The sequence below is a fragment of the Sardina pilchardus genome, chromosome 13 (assembly GCF_963854185.1).
Source record: "Sardina pilchardus chromosome 13, fSarPil1.1, whole genome shotgun sequence".
Classification (NCBI taxonomy): Eukaryota; Metazoa; Chordata; class Actinopteri; order Clupeiformes; family Clupeidae; genus Sardina; species Sardina pilchardus.
Genome location: NC_085006.1, coordinates 32,105,581 through 32,121,714, shown reverse-complemented (window position 1 = coordinate 32,121,714; position 16,134 = coordinate 32,105,581). Strand labels below are relative to the sequence as shown.

The 16,134-nt window shown below is 38.6% G+C and overlaps 1 protein-coding gene across 1 annotated transcript in view; it reads right to left on the bottom strand.

Moving 5' to 3' along the window:
* The window catches only part of LOC134099426 (NACHT, LRR and PYD domains-containing protein 12-like), a 47,384-nt gene that overhangs the window by 16,109 nt on the left and 15,141 nt on the right, over positions 1-16,134 (bottom strand). The window contains exons 8-10 of the mRNA XM_062552297.1: positions 15,794-15,967; positions 15,034-15,207; positions 14,302-14,475 (exon numbers count right to left, since the gene is read on the bottom strand). Of these exons, the coding sequence (XP_062408281.1) occupies positions 14,302-14,475; positions 15,034-15,207; positions 15,794-15,967 (522 nt within the window). The remainder of the gene's footprint in view (positions 1-14,301; positions 14,476-15,033; positions 15,208-15,793; positions 15,968-16,134) is intronic.

The following is a 16,134-nucleotide window of genomic DNA, read 5'->3' as shown; positions in this document are numbered from 1 at the left end:
CTAGAATCCGACTGTATGCCAGAACTCTCTCTCTCAGGCTTTTAACCATGCAGTCTGGCTCTGATAAGACTACAGATCCTGTTCAACTGTTCCCTCTGCCCAAAACTGTTTTAAAATAAAAATCCTCACTACCATAATTAACTATCAAATCGTTCAACCATTTTAACTACTCAACTATTTAACTGTTCAGCCATTTTAACTGTCAGTTGTCATCAACTGTTTAAACTACTCAACTATTTAAACTACTCAACTGTTTAACTGTTTGGCTATTCCAACTGTCCGTTTTCATCAACTATGACTCCCTCCAACTGTTTCTACTGCCTGAAACTAAATTCACTATTAAGTAGTTCAACTATTTCAACTACTCAACTATTTCAACTACTCAACTATTTAACTGTTTGGCTATTCCAACTGTCAGTTTTCATCAACTATGACTCCCTCCAACTGTTTCTACTGCCTGAAACTAAATTCACTATTAAGTAGTTCAACTATTTCAACTACTCAACTATTTAAACTACTCAACTATTTAACTAATCGGCCATTCTAACTGTCACTTGTCATCACCTATGACTCCCTCCACCTGTTTCTACTGCCTGAAACTGTTTCTTAATGAAAGTTCTTACTACAATTATTCACAATTAAAGAATTAAACATTTAAACTGCTCAACTATCAACTGTTCAGCCATTTTAACTGCCAGTTGTCTTCAACTATGACTACCACCTCCTATTTCCTCTGCCCAAAACTGTTTCAAAATAAGTAATCAGTGTCATAATTCCGTATTTAATAATGTAACTATTTAAACTATGCAACTATTTAACTCTTTAGCCATTCCGAATTACAGTTGTCATCAGCTATATATCCCACTAAGAGTTTCCTCTGCCCACAACTGTTTCAAAATAAAGTCCTCACACAATAGGCTAATTCTCTATTAAATAGCTCAACTATTTTAACTACTCAACTGTTTAACTTTTTGCTCATTCCAACTGTTAATTGTCATCAACTATGACTCCCCTAAACCTGTTCTCTACTTCACCTCTATCTTTGTCTCAATTTTCATGCACTCGTAATTCCCTGGAATTGCTTTCTCTAGTTAGAGTGCATGAAAAATGCACTCTATTGTTCTTCCAACTATTCTTATTATTTTTCTTCTAACGAATTTATGCGTTTAATGCAGCTTCAACGGTTTAACTTTGAAACTTCATTCAAACTGTGTTGCGTAGATCTCACTTAGGTGACTTCAGCTATATATTGCTCAACTTTGAAACTTTTATACTTTTTAAACTATTTAATTAAAACTATCAAAATTTCCCCATAGACTTAACATTATGATTATGACATCACCGATTAGAATCCTATGCCAGAAATCTCTCTCCCAGGCTTTTAGAATCCTATGCCAGAACTCTCAGGCTTCTAGAATCCTACTGTATGCCAGAACTCTCTCTCTCTCAGGCTTTTAAGCATGCAGTCTGGCTCTAATAAGACTACAGATCCTATTCAACTGTTCCCTGTGCCCAAAACTGTTTCAAAATAAAAATCCTCACTAACATAATTCACTATCAAATCGTTCAACCATTTAAACTACTCAACTATTTAACTGTTCAGCCATTTTAACTGTCAGTTGTCATCAACTATTTAAACTACTCAACTATTTATACTCAACTATTTAACTGTTTGGCTATTCCAACTTTCAGTTTTCATCAACTATGACTCCCTCCAACTGTTTCTACTGCCTGAAACTAAATTCACTACTAATTAATTCAACTATTTAAACTACTCAACTATTTAACTGCTTGGCTATTCCAACTGTCCGTTTTCATCAACTATGACTCCCTCCAACTGTTTCTACTGCCTGAAACTGTTTCTTAATGAAAGTCCTTACTACAATTATTCACAATTAAAGAATTAAACATTTAAACTGCTCAATTAATCAACTGTTCAGCCATTTTAACTGCCGGTTGTCTTCAACTATGACACCAACCACCTTTTTCCTCTGCCCACAACTGTTTCAAAATAAGTCATCAGAGTCATAATTCCGTATTTAATAATGTAACTATTTAAACTATGCAACTATTTAACTCTTTAGCCATTCCGAATTACAAATGTCATCAGCTATGTATCCCGACAACAGTTTCCTCTGCCCACAACTGTTTCAAAATAAAAGTCCTCACACAATAGGCTAATTCTCTATTAAATAGCTCAACTATTTGAACTACTCAACTGTTTAACTTTTTGCTCATTCCAACTGTTAATTGTCATCAACTATGACTCCCCTCAACCTTTTCTCTACTTCACCTCTATCTTTGTCACAATTTTCATGCACTCGTAATTCCCTGGAATTGCTTTCTCTAGTTATTATTCTTCTTCTAACGCTTTTTATGCGTGTAATGCGGCTTCAACGGTTTAACTTTGAAACTTCATTCAAACTGTGTCGCGTAGATCTCACTTAGGTGACTTCAGCTATATATTGTTCAACTTTGAAACTTTTATACTTTTTAAACTATTTAATTAAAACTATCAAAATTTCCCCATAGACTTAACATTGTGATTATGACATCACAATTCGATTAGAATCCTATGCCAGAACTCTCTCTCCCAGGCTTTTAGAATCCTATGCCAGAACTCTCAGGCTTCTAGAATCCTACTGTATGCCAGAACTCTCTCTCTCTCAGGCTGGCTCTAATAAGACTACAGATCCTGCTCAACTGTTCCCTGTGCCCACTATCAAATCGTTCAACCATTTAAACTAGGCTACTCAACTATTTAACTGTTCAGCCATTTTAACTGTCAGTTGTCATCAACTGTTTAAACTACTCAACTATTTAACTGTTTGGCTATTCAAACTGTCAGTTTTCATCAACTATGACTCCCTCCAACTGTTTATACTGCCTGAAACTAAATTCACTATTAATTAATTCAACTATTTAAACTACTCAACTATTTATACTCAACTATTTAACTGTTTGGCTATTCCAACTGTCCGTTTTCATCAACTATGACTCCCTCCAACTGTTTCTACTGCCTGAAACTAAATTCACTATTAAACAATTCAACTATTTAAACTACTCAACTATTTAACTGTTCAGCCATTTTAACTGTCAGTTGTCATCAACTATTTAAACTACTCAACTATTTATACTCAACTATTTAACTGTTTAGCTATTCCAACTGTTCGTTTTCATCAACTATGACTCCCTCCAACTGTTTCTACTGCCTGAAACTGTTTCTTAATGAAAGTCCTTTCTACAATTATTCACAATTAAAGAATTAAACATTTAAACTGCTCAGTTAATCAACTGTTCAGCCATTTTAACGGTCAGTTGTCTTCAACTATGACTCCCGTCACCTATTTCGTCTGCCCACAACTGTTTCAAAATAAGTCATCAGTGTCCTAATTCTGTATTTAATAATGTAACTATTTGCAACTATTTAACTCTTTAGCCATTCCGAATTACAGTTGTCATCAGCTATGTATCCCACCAACACTTTCCTCTGCCCACAACTGTTTCAAAATAAAAGTCCTCACACAATAATTCTCTATTAAATAGCTCAACTATTTGAACTACTCAACTGTTTAACCTTTTGCTCATTCCAACTGTTAATTGTCATCAACTATGACTCCCCTCAACCTTTTCTCTACTTCACCTCTAGCTTTGTCTCTATTTTCATGCACTCGTAATTCCCTGGAATTGCTTTCTCTAGTTATTATTATAGTGCATGAAAATGCACTATATTGTTCTTCCTAGGTTTCTTATTATTATTCTTTTTCTTCTAACGCTCGCAATTCAGCTTGAACCGTTTAACGTAGAAACTTGATTCAAACTTTGCTACGTAGGTCTTACTAAGGAGACCTGTGCAATATATTTTTCAACTTTGTAACTGTTATACTTTTTAAACTGTAAATTAAAAACTATTAAACATTTCCCCATAGACTTAACATTGCTCATTATGACATCACGGCAGCAATTAGAATGTTACGCCAGGTGGCCAGTCCAGGTGCAGCAGCTCTCTCTCTCTCTCAGGCTACATACACTGGCTCTCTTAAGACTAGCCAGTTAAATTGATTACACCTGTATCTGTATCCACTACTCTCAGTAGAGAGCTGTGTCTCTCCAGTCTACAAGAATATAAGGCACATTCCATCCAACTTTCTATCCATTCATCTTCTTCAGACCATTCACTCATCCACCCATTAAACTGTCTATCAACATCTATTAAACAATCTGCCTATCAACATCCATTAAACTCTCTGTCTATCAACATTAATTAGACTATCTACATTCAACTTTTAAATGATTTACTCTGTCTCAGGCTTTAAGCACACTCTCTCTTAAGACTAGCCAGTTAAATTGATTACACCTGTATCAACTACTCTCAGAGAGCTGTATCAGTGTCTCTCTTAACAAGAATATAAGGCACATTCCATCCAACCTTCTATCCATTCATCTTCTTCAGACCATTCACTCATCCACCCATTAAACTGTCAATCAATATCTATTAAACAATCTGCCTATCAACATCCATTAAACATTCTGTCTATCAACATTAATTAGACTATCTACATACAACTTTCAAAGTATTTACTGTGGGTGCCTCTCAAGCAGCGTTTATATGTCCTCCCTCGCTCCTCGATCCTCAATGATCTACATAAAGAAAGATAGAAGAAGGGCTAGACTATCCCATTGTTGCCGCTCCATCATTCTTTATGTAGATCAGTGAGGATCGAGGAGCGAGAGAGGACGCGTAAACGCTATATGAGAGGCACCTTCTGTCTCAGGCTTTAGCATACAATCTCATTTAGACTACAGATTTCCTGTTTCACTACTTCCTCTGTCCACAACTGTTTCAAAATAAAGGTCCTCACTGCAATAATACACTATTAAATCATTTAACCATTGTAACTACTCAACTATTTAACTGTTCAACCATTCCAACTGTCAGTTATCAACTATGCCTCCAGTCAACTACACGAAACCTCCATGTACCTAGCAATCAACATACCAACCATTAAAATTAAGCGTTTATGACCGTTTCCATAGCAACCAACATGATTATGCTGCAGTAACTTCTTGCTTCCTGATAGTGGCCACCATGGATACCCTAGCAACAAATGTTTCAAAATAAAAGTCCTCACTAGCAAGTTAGCTAGTTAGCATGGTTAGCATAGTTAACATTGTTAGCATAGTTACCATTTTTAGCATAACTGCAAAAAACATCTAACTAAGTTAGCTAATCAACCTGGTTAGCATTGTTAACAATTTTAGCATAGTTAGCATTTTTAGCATTATTGCTAGAAATCATCAGTTAAGTTAGCTAATCAACCTGGTTAGCATTGTTAGTTTAAGTTAGCATTGTTACCATAGTTAGCATTGCTAGCATAGTTAGCATTTTTAGCATAACTGCTAGAAACACGCTTACAGAGACATGGATTAGGCCAGAAAATACTGCTACACCTGCAGCGTTGTCGACCAATTATGCTTTTTCGCATACCTGTCGCTCCTCTGGTAGAGGAGGCGGGGCAGGCTTTCTGATCTCTGATGACTGGAGGTTTACTCAGTTGCTACCGACTCAAAACCACAGCTCATTTGAATATCATGCCATCATGATAACTGAACCATACAAATTATACTTGGTGGTTATTTATCGCCCTCCAGGACAGCTTGGCAACTTTGTGAATGAGTTGGACATTCTACTGTCTGCTATTCCAATGGATACGTGCCCTCTGTTGATCCTTGGTGATTTTAACATTCATCTGGACAACTCCTCTTCAGTTGACTTCCTGTCCTTACTCTCCTCCTTTAGTATAACACGTGTTCACAGTCCTCCTACTCACAAGGCTGGTAAGGATCTTGATATGATTTTGCTACGTAACTGTACTGCAGACAACGTTTGGGTTAATCCTCTACATGTATCAGATCATTACTTCATTAGATTCTCTGTGCGTCTCCTTGATAACCCTACAGTTCCTGCTCCGACGATGTCATTCCGACGGAACCTCAGAAGCCTCTCAAGTGAACATTTTGCAACATTAGTAACTTCTGCTCTACCTATTCCAAGCTCATTCTCATCACTTGAGGTTAATGATGCTACAGACACTCTTTGCTCTACACTGGCATCCTGTCTGAATGCAGCATGTCCTCTTTCCACAAGACCCACTCGTTCTAAACCTCGCCATCCATGGCTGACAAACAGTATACGCTCAGTACGCAAGGAACTTAGAGCTGCTGAAAGGAAATGGCGTAAATCTGGAGATAGAAATGATCTTAGTAAATACCAGTCTATGCTATCATCTTTTTCATCCACTGTCACACTTGCAAAAAGAACATATTATCAGAGTAAGATTGAGAACGCCACTGACAGCAGAAAACTTTTTGCTATGTTCAAGTCTCTTCTCAATCCTCCACCACCGCCATCAGCTACTTCACTGTCAGCAGATGACTTTGCAACATTTTTCACTGAGAAAGTTGCTAAGATGAGTGCTCAGTTTGATGACCCTATAAGAAGGACTCTGCCTGGTGTTAGCATGATGCCATCATTGGACTTTTTCTCTCCTCTTGATGAGGAAGCGGTCTCTCAACTGCTTCAGCGAAGCCGTCCAACAACATGCCCTTTGGATCCTGTCCCGTCTACTCTCCTGCAGTCTATAGCACCCGCTATTATACCGGCAGTCACACATGTATTTAATACTTCACTCAGTTCTGGAATAGTTCCTTCTTCTTTTAAACAGGCAAGAATTACGCCTTTGCTGAAGAAAAGTACACTTAATTCAACTGATGTGAAGAACTACAGACCTGTCTCCCTTCTTCCTTTCTTGTCAAAGGTTTTGGAGAAAGTGGTCTTCAAGCAAATGTGTGACTTCCTCTATCAGAATAACCTACTAGACCCTATGCAGTCTGGTTTCAAGAGTGGTCATTCTACTGAAACTGCTCTTCTATCTGTGACTGAAGCATTGAGAGTAGCTAAGTCCTCTGCTCAGTCATCAGTGTTAATTCTGTTAGATTTATCTGCAGCCTTTGATACGGTTAACCATGACATTCTCCTTTCTACACTATATGAACTGGGAATTTCTGGGAAAGCTCTTGACTGGTTCAAGTCTTACCTTAAAGGGCGTTCTTTTAGCGTGTCTTGGCAGGGACAGATATCAAAGTCTCATGACCTCACTACAGGAGTCCCCCAAGGATCAGTATTAGGGCCCCTCCTTTTCTCTATTTACACCACTTCTTTAGGTGGGATTATTCGCTCTCATGGATTTGAATATCATTGCTATGCGGACGACACTCAACTTTTCCTATCCTTCCCACCTGAGGACTCTAGTGTTTCCCATCGGATCTCTGCATGCCTGAAGGACATTTCAATCTGGATGAAGGATCAGCACCTTCAGCTTAATCTTTCCAAAACTGAGCTCTTGGTGTTTCCAGCAAAAACAGCTATTCCCCAACAGATCAATATCCAGCTTGATTCATCCTCACTGACTCCGACCAGATCGGCACGTAACTTGGGTGTCATAATTGATGACCAACTTACTTTCTCTGAGCATGTTGCCTCAATTGCAAAGTCATGTCGGTATACCCTGTACAACATTAGGAAGATCAGACCTTATCTGACACAAGATTCCACTCAGCTTCTTGTACAGGCAATGGTTATCTCCAAGCTGGACTACTGTAATTCTCTGTTAGCTGGCCTACCTGCTTGTGTTTTAAGACCACTACAGTTGATTCAGAATGCTGCAGCACGACTGGTCTTCAATCAGCCAAAGAGGACACATGTAACCCCTCTCCTAGTTACTCTCCACTGGCTCCCTATAGTAGCCAGAATTAAATTTAAATCTCTCATTCTGGCCTATAGGACACTGACTGGATCTGCTCCCAGCTACTTCAGTTCTTTAATCACGATGTACATTCCCAACCGCCCATTGCGATCTTCTGAGGAGCGTCTGTTATGTCGACCAACCATACATGCTAGGTCAAATTGTAGATCCTATTCTTCAGTGGTTCCGTGTTGGTGGAATGAGTTGCCCAGTGCTCTCCGTTCCAGCAACAGCTTTGGATCTTTTAAGAGGGGTCTTAAGGCATATTTATTTAATATGCACTTAGTCCTTTGAGTTTGTGATGTGTTATGGTTTGTATAATAGTATTGTTTTGTTATAATTTGTCTATTGATAGAATTTGAAATTTATTTTGCTATTGTCCTTAAATTTAGCCATACCATGCTTTAGTTATTATTATTATTATATATAATTAACTGAGTGACTTATTTGATTGCTATTCTCATTTCACTGTTTTATTTCTCATTAGGTTAGTGCTTAAAATTATTGTTTTACTGATAATATTACTATTCTCCCTAGTTTGTAATTGTTCACTGTTAATTTAATTTGTATTGTTATTTATTTGTATGTCGCTTTGGACAAAGGCGTCTGCTAAATAACCATAGCCATAGCCATAGCCATAGAAATCATTAGCTAAGTTAGCTAATCAACCTGGTTAACACTGTGAGCATAGTTAGCATAGTTAACATTTTTACCATTACTGCATGAAATCAGTAGCTAAGTTAACCAATCAACCTGGTTATCATTGTTACCATAGTTAACATTTTAACATGAATAGAAATCAGCAAATCAAAATGTTTCAGCTTTAAACTGTCTACCTTCACACTATCAACTCTCTGTAAACTATGCAACCACCATATTTACCCTAGCTACACCTTAGTAACCATATCTACATTATCTATCTATTTTTGCATTTCATGCACTGGTAATTCCTTGGAATTGCATTTCTAGTTACAGTGCATGGAAATGCACTGTATTGATATTCCTTCGTTTTTTCTTTTTATTTTTATTTTTATTATTATTCTTCCAGGCCCTAATTTGACTCAAACCGCTCATCGTAGGAACTTGGTTCAAACTTTGTCACGTAGCTCTTGCATCAAATTTTCAGTCTATTACTTTTCATATTTCTATGACTTTTACTTTTTGAGATATGAAATAAAAACTAAACTTAATTTTGCCATAGACTTAACATTGGCTTTGTGACATCATAATTAGCTTTTAAAGAAATAGAATGGAATCAACTTTGCCAGTGTTCTCTCACTGACTTCAGCAACTTCAATGGAACTTCTTCTCTGTGTGTCTCTCCATTGAACTGGATAGCTCACTTGTCATCCCCACTTTCTTTCACTTCTTTTTCTTCACTTCCTCTCACTTTCTCTATCACTCTCTCTATTTCTCCCAATTTTGATAACTTTTCAAAACTATATTTAAAATAACACTTTTTATAGCAAAGCAACCACTATAATTACTTAGTAACAACCTAGCAACCACTTCCATAATGACACCCTGGCAACCACCTTAGCAACCAATGTGATTTCCTTAGCAACCAACGTGATTTCCCTAGCAACCAACCTAGTAACCACTTTTTATAGAATAGTAACCACTTTATTCAGCTTAGCAACACGATAGTAATCACCCTAGCATAATCCTAGCAATAACTTTCCATGCACTGGTATTTCCTTCAGGAAATGCTTTTCTAGTTAAACTTCTTCTTCTAACGCTCGCAATTCAGCTTCAACCGTTTAACGTAGAAACTTCATTCAAACTTTGTTGCGTAGGTCTTGCTTATGCCATATGTGCTTTATATTTTTCAACTTTGTAACTTTTATACTTTTTAAACTATTAGTTAAAAACTATCACCATTTCCCCCATAGACTTAACATTGCTCATTATGACATCACGGCAGCAATTAGAATGTTACCCCAGCTGGTCAGCCACCTGGGCACCAACTGTCAGTTTCTCTCAGGCTCCTCTCTGAAGACTACATATTCTGTTCCCCTGTATCCTCTGCGCACAACAGTATCAAAATAAGTCCTCCTAATTCCATCCAACTTTATATCCATTCATCTTCTTCAAACCATTCACTCATCCACCCATTCTAAACAGTCTGCCTATCAACAACATCAATTAGACGCTCTACATTGAACTTTTAAACAATCTACTCTGTCTCAGGCTGGCTCTCTTAAGACTAGCCAGTTAAATTGATTACACCTGTATCTGTATCCACTACTCTCAGTAGAGAGCTGTGTCTCTCCATTCTACAAGAATATAAGGCACATTCCATCCAACATTCTATCCATTCATCTTCTTCAGACCATTCACTCATCCACCCATTAAACTGTCTATCAACATCTATTAAACAATCTGTCTATCAACATCCATTAAACTCTCTGTCTATCAACATTAATTAGACTATCTACATTCAACTTTTAAATTATTTACTCTGTCTCAGGCTTTAAGAGTACTCTGGCACTCTTAAGACTAGCCAGTTAAATTGATTACACCTGTGTCAACTACTCTCAGAGAGCTGTATCAGTGTCTCTCTTAACAAGAATATAAGGCACATTCCATCCAACCTTCTATCCACTCATCTTCTTCAGACCATTCACTCATCCACCCATTAAACTGTCAATCAATATCTATTAAACAATCTGCCTATCAACATCCATTAAACATTCTGTCTATCAACATTAATTAGACTATCTACATACAACTTTTAAAGTATTTACTGTGGGTCCCTCTCAAGCAGCGTTTATATGTCCTCCCTCGCTCCTCGATCCTCAATGATCTACATAAAGAAAGATAGAAGAAGGGCTAGACTATCCCATTGTTGCCGCTCCATCATTCTTTATGTAGATCAGTGAGGAGCGAGAGAGGACGCGTAAACGCTATGAGAGGCACCTTCTGTCTCAGGCTTTAAGCATACAATCTCATTAAGACTACAGATCCTGTTTCACTACTTCCTCTGTCTACAACTGTTTCAAAATAAAGGTCCTCACTGCAATTATACACTATTAAATCATTTAACCATTGAAACTACTCAACTATTGAAATGTTCAACCATTCCAACTGTCAGTTATCATCAACTATGCCTCCAGTCAACTACATGAAACCTCCATGTACCTAGCAACCAACATAGCAACCATTAAAATTAAGTGTTTATAACCGTTTCCATAGCAACCAACATGATTATACTGCAGTAACTTCTTGTTTCCTGATAGTGGCCACCATGGATACCCTAGCAACAAATGTTTCAAAATAAAAGTCCTCACTAGCAAGTTAGCTAGTTAGCATAGTTAACATTGTTAACATAGTTAGCATTTTTAGCATAACTGCAAAAAATCATCAACTAAGTTAGCTAATCAACCTGGTTAGCATTGTCAGCAAATTTAGCATTGTTAGCATAGTTAGCATTTTTAACATTACTGCTAGAAATCATCGATAAGTTAGCTAATCAACCTGGTTAGCATTGTTAGTAAAGTTAGCATTGCTAGCATAATTAGCATTTTTAGCTTAACTGCTAGAAATCATTAGCTAAGTTAGCTAATCAACATTTTAACATGAATAGAAATCATTAGTTAAGTTAGAACTGGAATGTTTCAGCTTTAAACTGTCTACCTTCACACTATCAACTCTCTGTAAACGATGCAACCACCATGTTTACCCTAGCTACACCTTAGTAACCATATCTACATTATCTATCTTTTTCTGCATTTTCATGCACTGGTAATTCCTTGGAATTGCATTTCTAGTTCTTCTTCTAGCGCACGCAATTCAGCTTCAACCGTTTAACGTAGAAACTTCATTCAAACTTTGTTGCGTAGGTCTTGCTTATGCCATGTGTGCTTTGTATTTTTCAACTTTGTAACTTTTATACTTTTTAAACTATTAGTAAAAAACTATTACCATTTCCCCCATAGACTTAACATTGCTCATTATGACATCACGGCAGCAATTAGAATGTTACCCCAGCTGGTCAGCCACCTGGGCACCAACTGTCAGTTTCTCTCAGGCTCCTCTCTGAAGACTACATATTCTGTTCCCCTGTATCCTCTGTGCACAACAGTATCAAAATAAGTCCTCCTAATTCCATCCAACTTTATATCCATTCATCTTCTTCAAACCATTCACTCATCCACCCATTCTAAACAGTCTGCCTATCAACATCAATAAGACGCTCTACATTCAACTTTTAAACAATCTACTCTGTCTCAGGCTGGCTCTCTTAAGACTAGCCAGTTAAATTGATTACACCTGTATCTGTATCCACTACTCTCAGTAGAGAGCTGTGTCTCTCCATTCTACAAGAATATAAGGCACATTCCATTCAACATTCTATCCATTCATCTTCTTCAGACCATTCACTCATCCACCCATTCTAAACAGTCTGCCTATCAACATCAATTAGACGTTCTACATTCAACTTTTAAACAATCTACTCTGTCTCAGGCTGGCTCTCTTAAGACTAGCCAGTTAAATTGATTACACCTGTATCTGTATCCACTACTCTCAGTAGAGAGCTGTGTCTCTCCATTCTACAAGAATATAAGGCACATTCCATCCAACATTCTATCCATTCATCTTCTTCAGACCATTCACTCATCCACCCATTAAACTGTCAATCAATATCTATTAAACAATCTGCCTATCAACATCCATTAAACATTCTATCTATCAACATTAATTAGACAATCTACATACAACTTTTAAAGTATTTACTGTGGGTCCCTCTCAAGCAGCGTTTATATGTCCTCCCTCGCTCCTCGATCCTCAATGATCTACATAAAGAAAGATAGAAGAAGGGCTAGACTATCCCATTGTTGCCGCTCCATCATTCTTTATGTAGATCAGTGAGGAGCGAGAGAGGACGCGTAAACGCTATGAGAGGCACCTTCTGTCTCAGGCTTTAAGCATACAATCTCATTAAGACTACAGATCCTGTTTCACTACTTCCTCTGTCCACAACTGTTTCAAAATAAAGGTCCTCACTGCAATAATACACTATTAAATCATTTAACCATTGAAACTACTCAACTATTTAACTGTTCAACCATTCCAACTGTCAGTTCTCATCCACTATGCCTCCAGTCAACTACATGAAACCTCCATGTACCTAGCAACCAACATAGCAACCATTAAAATTAAGTGTTTATGACCGTTTCCATAGCAACCAACATGATTATACTGCAGTAACTTCTTGTTTCCTGATAGTGGCCATCATGGATACCCTAGCAACAAATGTTTCAAAATAAAAGTCCTCACTAGCAAGTTAGCTAGTTAGCATGGTTAGCATAGTTAGCATTTTTAGCATAACTACAAAAAATCATCAACTAAGTTAGCTAATCAACCTGGTTAGCATTGTTAGCAAATTAAGCATTGTTAACATAGTTAGCATTTTTAGCATTACTGCTAGAAATCATCAGTTAAGTTAGCTAATCAACCTGGTTAGCATTGTTAGTAAAGTTAGCATTGCTAGCATTATTAGCATTTTTAGCGTAACTGTTAGAAATCATTAGCTAAGTTAGCTAATCAACATTTTAACATGAATAGAAATCATTAGTTAAGTTAGAACTGGAATGTTTCATCTTTAAACTGTCTACCTTCACATTATCAACTCTCTGTAAACTATGCAACCACCATGTTTACCCTAGCTACACCTTAGTAACCATATCTACATTATCTATCTATTTTTGCATTTTCATGCACTGGTAATTCCTTGGAATTACATTTCTAGTTTATTTTATTATTTCAGGACAATGCACATTAATGAACATATACAAAGTACATGTAAATGTGGCAGATTGTAGCCCAGGGGCTAATTGCCATCTGTAGTCATACTCTAATCTACATACACAAACCCACAGCCTCTCCCCTTATTTCCTCACACATTACCTCTCTGTCAAACACACATTTTCACACACAAACAGACACACACACACACACACACACACACACACACACACACACACACACACACACACACACGTGACACACACACACACCTCTGCCCTCTGAACAGACACACACCTTCACATCCACACACACAACCTCCACCCACTTTCTTCACACACTTCCCCTCTCTTACAAAACAACCCCCCCGCACACACCCCCCACATACACACACAGACCTACAGCCTCTCCCCACATTTCCTCACACACTCCAGCTTTCTCATGTGATCTATGAACACACTCACACTCACCTCTCCACACTCTTACACGCACGCACGCACGCACGCACGCACGCACGCACGCACGCAAACTTCCTCTCCCACTCATCACACAGATGCACAATCTATGACACACAGACACAGAAACTCACAATATACCAAACACACACACTTCCATATGAGCACATACTGTACAGTCACTCCACATTTTCTCACACACATACACCATCTCTCACACAGAAACACACATACTTTTCTACATACACACACATAATCACTCACATATAATCACTACATGAAATGGTGCTTACTGTAGTTTCTCCAGTTTGCAGTTCTGATGAGAAAGAGCAGAACATAAAAGTTCCACTCCTGAGTCCTGCAGGTCATTCCCACTCAGGTGCAGCAGTCTGAGTGTTGAGGAGAGTGATGTGAGAGCAGAGGCCAGATAGGAGCAGCTCTTCTCTGTCAGATTACAGCTCTCCAGCCTGGAGACACATCATGATACATCTGAATATTACTCCCCACTCATCTACTCACACACGCGCACGTGCACACGCACATGCACACACACAGACACACACACACACACACAATCCAACCTTCACACACACAAACACACACACACACACACACACACACACACACACCTCCCACCACACATATATACTCCAATCTAAATACACACACCCACAGCCTCTCCCCACACTTCCTCACACATTCCCTCTCTGTCACACACAAACAGACACACACACACACACACACACATACCTCTCCACACTCTTAAACACACACACACACACACACACACACACAAACACAGTCCCTCTTACAAACTTCCTCTCCCACTCATCACACAGATGCACAATCTATGACACAGAGACGCAGAAACTCACAATATATCAAACACACACACACTTCCATATGAGCACATACTGTACAGTCACTCCACATTTTCTCACACACATACACAATCTCTCCACACACAGAAACACACATACTTTTCTACATACACACACATAATCACTCCATGAAATGATGCTTACCGTAGTTCCTCCAGTTTGCAGTTCTGATGAGAAAGAGCAGAACATAAAAGTTCCACTCCTGAGTCCAGCAGGTCATTCCCACTCAGGTCCAGCAGTCTGAGTGTTGAGGAGAGTGATGTGAGAGCAGAGGCCAGATAGGAGCAGCTCTTCTCTGTCAGCTTACAGTCCTGCAGCCTGGAGACATATCATGATACATCTGAATATTACTCCCCAATACACACACACACACACACACACACACACACACACACACACACACAACCTTGCACTCACATCTCCCACCACACACACATACTCCAATCTAAATACAAACACCCACAGCCTCTCCCCACACTTCCTCACACATTCCCTCTCTGTCACACACACATTTTCACACACAAACAGACACACACACACACACACACACACACACACACACACACACAGACCTACAGCCTCTCCCCACATTTCCTCAAACACTCCAGCTTTCTCTTGCGCATGCGTGTCATCTACGAACACACTCACCTCTCCACACTCTTAAACACACACACACACACACACACACACACACACAGTCCCTCTTACAAACTTCCTCTCCCACTCATCACACAGATGCGCAATCTATGACACACAGACACAAAAACTGACAATATACCAAACACACACACACTTCCATATGAGCACATACTGTACAGTCACTCCACATTTTCTCACACACATACTTTTCTACATACACACACATAATCACTCACATATAATCACTACATGAAATGGTGCTTACCGTAGTTCCTCCAGTTTGCAGTTCTGATGAGAAAGAGCAGAACATAAAAGTTCCACTCCTGAGTCCTGCAGGTCATTCCCACTCAGGTCCAGCAGTCTGAGTGTTGAGGAGAGTGATGTGAGAGCAGAGGCCAGATAGGAGCAGCTCTTCTCTGTCAGCTTACAGTAGTGCAGCCTGGAGACACATCATGATACATCTGAACATTACTCCCCAATCATCTACACACACCCACCCACCCACACACACACACACACACACACACACACACACACACACACACACACACACACACACACACACACACACACACACACACACACACACACACACACACACACACA